Source organism: Eleginops maclovinus, chromosome 4 (genome assembly GCF_036324505.1).
Source record: "Eleginops maclovinus isolate JMC-PN-2008 ecotype Puerto Natales chromosome 4, JC_Emac_rtc_rv5, whole genome shotgun sequence".
NCBI classification, from domain to species: Eukaryota; Metazoa; Chordata; class Actinopteri; order Perciformes; family Eleginopidae; genus Eleginops; species Eleginops maclovinus.
The window spans coordinates 11,575,905-11,585,203 of NC_086352.1; the positions used below are offsets into that span (position 1 = coordinate 11,575,905).

The window sequence follows — 9,299 nt, forward strand, 5'->3', positions numbered from 1 at the left end:
ATTTCCAATTTGTAAACAATTAAATGTCATGGATAGTCTGTGTGATTATGTGCTGCTACCTTGGAAATTGTAAAAAAATATATTTATATTTATTGTAGTAATTAAAATAAATCAAAAGATAAACTCTTAAAAATATCTGACAGGCTTTTTCCCCAGTGAGATTTACTGTACCAAATAAAAATGCAAAAATACTACATGGATTTTGCAGGGTCATTTTGGGTTTACGGAGAGTTTGTTGACTTGGCTGCCTTCCTTATTTAGCCATGATTCCACTTACCAAATTCTATCCGGAAAAAAATGCCTTTTTTCAGTGAAGTCGGTCCCAGGCTGGCTCATATTTGTGACCCCAATGGCAACAAGGCTTGTAAAATAAAGCCTAAAATAATAAACCTAATTTTAAACCTAATCCTCCTTATGATTGAACTGCTAGATTTCATAAATTCCCCATTCCCCATGTGGTCAAGATTCACAAACAGTCTTACAGAACCTACAGTACAAACACAAAGAAACATACAATTTAGAATTTTAAAAATATATTAGTGTAAATATTTTGTTATGTTTCTCATCTTTGTTTCAAGGTTATGCTGGGGTTAAAAGACAGAAAACGTTGCAGCTCAATTGCTAAATCCAATTGTGGCTATTGACTTTGCAATTACCAATTAATCAATTGCATAGTGAACAATTGTAAAACTGTCAGTTTAGTGTCAAACCTCTGGAGACTGCCTAAAGAATATATTTTAAATATTTAAAGCACTTTTCATTCAAATGCAAGTGAAATAGTTAAATAACATCTCAGTACTTAAGTTTATAACATGTATCAATGTTGGAATTAGTTGCAGGACTGTGGATTACAAGCATTTTCTTATAGCAAGGTGTACATAAAAAAAGAAAGTTTCACTGAGACTATATGCACAGCTTTCCACTGAATTGCACTGGCATCATCACATCTTAACCAATGATTCTCTTCCCTGCATTGCAATGCATTGGGGAAGGTTAAATAAGGAACTAGGCTTGAATTGAAAGCCTTTGTTGGGTCTTAAAAATAATGCTAAAACTGAGATTGAAAATGACAATTAAAAAAAATATATATATATATATATATATATATATATATAAATATAGTATTGGTGCTAATAAATAAGTTTCTAAATACAATTGCGGTTGTTGGATGGTTAAAAAATAAAAAAAGGAAACTTAAAAGCAGCATACTCAAATGATCCAATTTCTAACTGAATTTTATTATTTTTTCCCACACATTAGCGAAACTAAATAAATTGAAGACCATATTAATGACATGTGTCTGTCTCTTAGTGACCGCTTAGTGACTCGTGGCAGTGGGCGGTGCTGCAGTCCTGGCGAACACGCCGGATGATCTAATTACGCCCACCCCTCCGCCAATTAGAGAATTACATCACACCTTTAAATGGACTCATCCTCTTAATCATTAATGGATACGGTGTCATTCCCTCTGACAGCGTATAGTTTCATCGAGGCAACTTGACACATGCAGTTTGGGGTTAATACATCATAACGTGAGGGGGAAATGCACTGCCGTTGAGTTTTGGTTGGGTAAAATTATGAATAAAAAAATTGGGTCTTTGCGTGTGGTGCACTCAAGTAACGCCCGAACTTGATACAAGTGATACAGTGAGTGTTTCAGCAGGTCGAAGCTGTGTGTGTGTGTGTGTGTGTGTGTGTGTGTGTGTGTGTGTGTGTGTGTGTGTGTGTGTGTGTGTGTGTGTGTGTGTGTGTGTGTGTGTGTGTGTGTGTGTGTGTGTGTGTGTGTGTGTGCGCGCACGTGTGTGAAGAGGGATCACCACTGTTTATTGTGGTTCTTGTTTAACGCACTGGGGGGAAACGCCCATTGAGAGACCTGATAGAAGATGTTACGGCCGACAGGTATCCAAGCGTCTTTTTATGCATGTCAGAAGACGAGATCTCTGGTCCTTATGAACAAACTAATAAGAGTGGCTAAAAGGGAAAACATAAAAAAGAACAACATTTCGCTGGACTATTTAATTCATATTTTAAGTGTGCATTTAAATGTTGTCTTGGATTTTATGTGCCACTTTTTCACAAGGCATTATGTTTTTAAACTGTATCCTAACTATTCATTAAGATTTTTTTTTTTACTTCCTCATGTTTAATGGTTTTCTTGTAAATCCCTGACAAAGTTAGATTTTTTGGGGAAAAATCTAAAATCCTCAATTTAAAAAAAAAACTTTCCCAAGACACTCATGAAGTTGGGATGATTTTTCTACATAAAATCTAATATGGCATATTTCCGTTTATTTTAATGTAATTTATTTCTTAATGTGGTCTATCTCGTTTTAGCCTTCAGGGAATGAGTTATATGCAGTATCAATGCTGTAAATTAGCTGTTTTGGAAACATATGTGGAGCCACAAATGTTCTGATATAGGACAGTTAATGGGCCTGCATTCTTGTCTGCAAACGCCATTGTTATTTCTTCTCTTATCTCTGTAATCTTAATCTGCTCGCATTGTTGACTTATCCTATTTGAAATTGCTCAATTGCACATCTATTATCTGTCTTTTGTCATTCAAACTTCTGATTAAGACACAGTCAGTGTAAAGAGAAACGAAAAAAATAACTTGGTGATTCTTGTTTCGCAGGGCTTAAAATATCAAAATAAGATCGGCAATCTTTTAAAATCTCAGTTAAAAAATCATTCATATTCTTGTTTTGTTTGAATGCAGTAGCCTACATTTGTTAAATCAGAATAATTTGCTTCCAAAATATAAAGTATTTTCTTGCCATTAAATACATGTTTTCCCTTTCTGCCTTTTCTACAACTAACACAACTGCATCAAAGACAAGTGGAACGATCACCATGATAAATAACATACCTGATCAGATTGAACAAATAAATAAATAAAGGTCGTTTAATAGATGATTTTCTCTCACTTGAGATATATAACATATATCCATAGATCTTCCATGCAGCTTTGTTTTGTTCTGCACACTGTGTAGAGGAGGTCAGTTCATTTAGCCCGAGCTGTCATCCCGGCTGACCCGTGCGCAATAACGCAATTCACTGAAGGAAAATAAACTGAGGAGGAGAAGTGACCCTTTACGAGCTGCTCTCTGCTCCCCTCAGAAACGAGGGGCTTCGGGGAGGGTGTGTGTGTGTGTGTGTGTGTGTGTGTGTGTGTGTGTGTGTGTGTGTGTGTGTGTGTGTGTGTGTGTGTGTGTGTGTGAAGGGGGTGTTTAGTTAGTTTGTTGTGGCTTCAGTCAGTGTAGGCTATCGCTTGCAGGTGATGCCAGGACTAGATAAGAGGTCGCCGATCCCTCCGCGCTGTCTAGACCAGCTTGTGACTCAACCAGAGCAACTGGACTGACACAATTTACAGCAGGTTTTTGCCCTCCAGATAGTAAATGACCACTGGCCGATTCCTGCTCCATAACCGAAGGGGGTAACACCGCAGATGGAGGGGAGTGATAAGACAACAGCCTGCAGGCTTCAACTCAGGCAGGCCCAGTTGATTTACGTTTAACTAGACAAACAACATTATGTGCAACTAAACTTTTTTTTTTTTTGGGTTCAACCGGTTGTATAGGCTCAACTTTGTATTTGCACGCATGACTGTTATTTGGAGTAGCTAATGTTGTGTTGCCGCTCTGGATCTGGACAGTGAATTTGACATTCTCGCCAAAAGAGCATAGTTTCTCGTCTTACTTTTGCAATAAAAAATAGAAAGGTGATACTAATTTGCTGCATTTTCAAATACATTTAATTATAACGATAGTGGCTTGAAAATGCAAAAAGCGAAAGGAAACGACTGCCTGTACAAAAATTGGTCATCAAGACACATTACGTATTCAGCGTGTTTTTTTTTTATTATTATTTTGTATCAGTTAATAATCCCTTTACGAATCGCTTTCCTAACAATAAATAATATAATAATAATTTACTTTTTGTTCGAATAGCTCAAACAACCTGCCCTTAAGATAAAGTATTTTACAACACGAATGGTTTTGCAGATTATCATGCTCTGACCTTAAGACAAAGAGTCATCGGGACTCGACAACGCAATAAATGTATCAAAAATGTCTCATGTTGAAGAAACAAGACACAATATGATCACAATAAAATCGCAGAATGTCCATCTGACCCGGAAATGTTTCCAATTTGTTTTTGAGGGAAGGTTTCTTGTAGTATATCCATCGGGAGGTCTTCTGTACATCGTCTTTCTCCATTAAGTCATGCAACAATTGTTCTGCTTAGTTTTTGTCAATGAAAGCTCCAGAAAAAAAACGCGGAGTCAATCAGTGCTTTCTTGGTTCCATCTCCTCAATGTCAAGAATAAAAAAAAACACTGTCCTCTCTGTAGTTTGGGCGATGTGATGAGCTGGTCACATGCAGGGGACCGGGATCATGCTGCAATTGTCCTTGCAGGAGGGGGGACCGACAGGTCTGAGGGGCCCTGTTTCACGTCTCCACCGGGCTGGGTACCATACTGTTGGGGGTGTCCGGTAACTGAGAGGACAAAGAAGTCACATCGCTGCCCGATGAGTTTCCGAGAGATCCCGATTCAGAAAAAGACACCTGAACAGAAAGGAACAAAGAGTCAGAATATGAGAAATATTCAGGCTTTTATTTTGAAAAACCTGGTTGTAAAACCATTATAGTTATGCTGACATGAGGACACAATGCTGACACATGTGGTCTCTCAGAGAGAGAGAGAGAGAGAGAGAGAGAGAGAGAGAGAGAGAGAGAGAGAGAGAGAGAGAGAGTGTTTGTGTGTGCATATATTGTATGCACATATCTGCATATGTTGTATGCACACTTCATGATAGATACAAGTATGTAGATGGATATAGATAGATCTATGGGAAATTGCATGCTATGTTTGTCAGATTCTGATCTGCAGTGCATGCATGCCTGTGTCTATATTTCTAACTCAGTTCGTCCTGAACACACACACCAGTTGTTGGAAGGCTGGCTGGTCCAGGTCGCTCTGCAGGGCGAACTCACTCAGGGCTTTCCAAGGAGGCTGGTATGTCTGAACCTCCACTGAGTTTCCCTGCATGGAGCTCTCATGTCGGATAGGACTCCCAGCCACAAGAGGCGTCCCTGTTAGGCCCTGAAGGTTCTGACAAAATAATAAAACACAGGATAAGCATTTTGGAGTCCCTTTATCAATGCACATATCACTGTCTACAAAAAAAATCGAATTGCTCATGACACTAGAAACTTTTTGTAAATAAAACGTGGCATGTTCATGAGCCATTTATACTTCTTTGCATGGTTTTCTTTTAGTTGGAGCAAAGATTAAACTGGTATCAGAGCAGGATATTTGTCCAGGATGCAGACCAAGCCTGTCTGCAGAGGATGTTTTCATTTCTCAGGTCAAGCTACTGTAGCCAAAGCAGTTGATAAATTATTCAATCACCTAAAGTTTGAATACAGGACAGCACTGGAGCCAACTGGAACCTGTTATACTGTGTCTTAGTTTAAGTAAAGTATAAAAACTAAAGCTTGTTAAAGAGTGAAATTACAGGCTTGTGATTGAGTCTACCTGCCACCATGATATTCACAAGGCAAACAGCCATCAATATATACATAAGATCATAAACAATATTTTAAAGCAATAAGGATATTATGTGTTTTGTAGCTGTTTTCTGCCTAATCTTTTTTATATATATACATATTTATGCAAGCTTCAATTAGGTGTACAAATGGGCAAATTTACAATAAATCAAAATGTACCTTGGTCACGGTTTTAAAACAAACAAAATCTTGAATATTTGTAGTAATCAAGTGGCCTGACTTACGAAGATGCTTACGGACTTATCGCTGTGATGCTGCTGCTGGAGCTGCTTCATCAGGATAGACTTCTTCTTGTCTTTACAGCGCTTGTTCTGGAACCAGACCCGGATCACCCTGGGGCTCAGACCGGTCATTTCCACCAGCTGTTCCTTCATCAGGGCGTCTGGTCTCGGGTTAGCGTTGTAGCAGGTCCGCAGTGTGTGGAGCTGCTTCTCGTTCAGCACCGTCCTGACCCGCGTCGTTTTCTCCGACTGTTTGTGGACGTGGTTCCGATGCGGGGCCTGCCGCACCGAGACCGGGTCTGTTAAGGAGAGAGGACGGGGAAACAATCCGTCAGAAACTGCAGATTTGCAAACATTCTTTCACATTTCGATACAGTTCAATGTGCGATGTTTACCCTTTAAATATCGTTTTTGCAATTATAATTATCTGCCTGACATTTGTATTCTTTTTAACATTTTTTATAAATATCTGCAATTGGTAAAAAAAAAACAAATGTTCATGCAATCAGGAGTCTTTGAAAAGAAAACATTATCAATATTTTTGGGAAGTTTGTATTTGACAACCCGTCTATTTAAAAAAACAAAACAACTTCTGGTCCATAATAAAGGCTATAGCTGAAACATTTATACGTGTATTTTGATAGTCTAAATATATTATTAGGCCTGCATGTTCTTTTATAGATGCATTTAGCATGCATGTGAATTTTCCGATCTGAATAGGTTAAAAAAAAATCGCTGTTGAAATCCCCGCTGGAGGCCTGTGTGTCTGCTCTGAGCTCTGTACAGTGTTTTGAATTGATCGCTTTAAAGCAGGAAGTGAACATTATTCACACATTTGCTTTGTTCTCCTTCTCTTGGCAGGCGCTCACAGGATGACAGTTCCTCAAACACACACACGGACACACACACGTGGGCTATACATACATCCACGGTCGCTTCGCAATTAGCAGATTATTCAGATAATGGCAACAGAGCAGGTTAACCCTAATGAGATCAATTATGAAATTAGCCTAAAGAAAGGTTGCAGCACACACCACACACACGCACACACACACACACACACACACACACACACACACACACACACACACACACACACACACACACACACACACACACACACACGCACACACCGAGCCGGACAACCACAAATTATCTCGATAGTAGAGGACGACAAAAAGTTAAAATCCTATTGATTTTCATGTAATTTTGATAAACTCAAGGAATTGCATTAAAAAAAAAGTTTACTTTTAATTTGTTGATTTAGTTGTTGAGTGTTAGAAGATGTGTCATTGAAATCTTTAAAAAAGCCTTTTATTTTGGAATTATCTGCCAATTTCATGTTTTGCTGCTGCAAATAAATACAAAATTATCATAATAATTATCTTATTAATAATAATAATAATAATAGCCATAATGATAATATTCCAACCTGCTAGGTGCAGCGATCTGTTGGAGTGGATGTGGCCGGGGCTGAGTGGGCTTCCTGCAGAGCTCCTCTCCAGCAGCAGGCTGTGGTCAGCCCGGCACAGCAGCTCCTCTTCCCGCAGGGAGAACTCGTCTCCCGGCAGCAGCTGCCTGCTGCACACAGAGCAGCGAAAACACTCGATGTGGTAGACGTTATCCCGGGCTCTCATCACCAAATCGCTGCTGCTGAATCCCAGGTTGCATTTTGCGCATTTTATTCCAAACAGCCTGGAAAATTGAGGGAAATTGTCAAAGATTTAAAAATCAAGGTAGGAATGTTAAACATAGAAATAACGATGAAAACGTTCTTAAAACAACTCAGGGTTGTTCCTTTGCATTTTATTGTCTAAGAATGCTTTTATACTCTTTTTTTGTTTTCAATTTGAAAGCATAATAATATAATGTTCAGAGTTTTCGTTTTGTTTCCTTTTTCGTGTAAATGTGTCATTACATCATTTTTTTGCAATTAGTCTAAATTAGTCTTGTTTTAATAATTTGTTGCTTCTTCATAATAAACGTTATTATTGTATTTAAATACGTTTAACTTTATTCAAGGTGCGATTCAACATAATTCAGAAAATACAGGGAATATTTTCAAACTCCTACCTTACATAATCTCTTTTGCAATATGTTTTGCCGTCCCGGACGAAACAAGTGCAGGACTCGTCCAGGTACTGGCTGCACTCTGCGCACTTCAGGCAGGCTGCATGCCACTCCATGTCGGGAGAGACTCTCAGTATGTACTGGTCATGGATCTGACTTCCACATCCTACACACATCGCGATTCCTGGCTTCTCTGCAAAGAACCCACATCACTGTTATCACAGACGAAAAATGCAACAAGATAGATAAATAACAAACAACTGAAGTATTTTGACAAAATGTAGTCTAGCCTGTATGTGAATGTTGTAGACTGTACACATCTTAATGTTATGTAGCAGATGAAGACTTTTCGTTGCAGAATTGTTGTTTCTAAAAAGCGCCTCAAAAATGCACAGTCTTAAAATGATACGCAATATCGCATCATTTAAAAATAATAACATGCTGAACTGCTTGCGACGAAAACCAAATCTGCCAATTGTAACTCCAGCGAACAGCTTACTTACTTTTGGAATGATCCCCCATATCACCCAAGAAAGAAGAGCTGAAAATAATATCCACCATACAGGACGGATAAAGGGGACTGTGGTAGATGCAGAAAAGATGTGAGCAGATGACTGGCCCTCGGCTGCCTCCCTGATAACGTGTGTCTCTCCGGACTGGGTGGGGGGGCAGGTTCCCACACGCTACTACTCTGACGTCATGACGTCTTTACCGGACTCTCCAAACGTCCCACTACCTCTCTTTCTCCCAACATGTACAAAAATATGTAGTTGACAAAAGCTTCCAAATGCAGATGGTCATATTGTGTATTCAAACGAAAACATACAGTTGATTTAACTGCAAAACCATGGAACTATTTCGATCAAATTATTCACATTAATTTCATCATGGATATTCAACAATATGTGGTAAAACTTACAAAATATTTACCACCAAACGACTAACTAAATTAGTCAAGATAGCCAACAATTTTTTGTACAATTAATCAAAACGTTATAATTTACAAGAAACATGTTATCATTTGGTGCATAAAAACAATTACATAAATTGCTTATCCTGCACAAATTCACACAGGTTAGAATAACTCTGTCTTCTGATGGTTTAAATAAAGTTTTATTGTGATTTTAGGTGTTTCATTGACCAAACATCCAAATACATTTGTTTCATTGTCATGGTGAAAAACATCTTCAGAACACAATAGGTGCATTGTTGACTTTGAAAAGATAAATCAGGGCAGATTATGGCCTTGATATTTTTGAAGTAAAAAAAGTCAAACAAACGATACATACTTGTAGTACTTGTAATATGTTTTCATGGGCATAAAATCAGCGGTATCTGAGGACAGTCGACAAGGCTCATCTACTCGAGAACAAGGCCATCTATTGGAGGTAAAGCAGAACTACAGAAGAGGAGGGGGGGTGCTGGGTTAGCAGG

The 9,299-nt window shown here is 38.5% G+C and overlaps 1 protein-coding gene across 1 annotated transcript; it reads right to left on the reverse strand.

The window, feature by feature from the left end:
• Positions 1-3,851: 3,851 nt before the first annotated feature.
• isl2b (ISL LIM homeobox 2b) lies at positions 3,852-8,487 on the reverse strand. Its single transcript, XM_063881886.1, has 6 exons — positions 8,369-8,487; positions 7,869-8,058; positions 7,228-7,490; positions 5,799-6,094; positions 4,949-5,116; positions 3,852-4,569 (listed from the first exon to the last, which is right to left on the reverse strand). Exons 1-6 carry the CDS (start codon positions 8,424-8,426, stop codon positions 4,453-4,455), a joined length of 1,092 nt encoding a protein of 363 aa, XP_063737956.1. The 5' UTR covers positions 8,427-8,487; the 3' UTR covers positions 3,852-4,452.
• Between the last annotated feature and the right edge of the window lie 812 nt (positions 8,488-9,299).

Bases quoted from the DNA above. Each gene is read 5' to 3' on its own strand.
- isl2b (XM_063881886.1), bottom strand. From the start codon at position 8,426: ATGGTGGATATTATTTTCAGCTCTTCTTTCTTGGGTGATATGGGGGAT. The intron at 7,491-7,868 runs GTAGGAGTTTGA...TCAATTTTCCAG, and splicing joins TGCAAAAGAGATTATGTAAG to GCTGTTTGGAATAAAATGCG. The intron at 6,095-7,227 runs GTTGGAATATTA...TCTCCTTAACAG, and splicing joins CAGATCGCTGCACCTAGCAG to ACCCGGTCTCGGTGCGGCAG.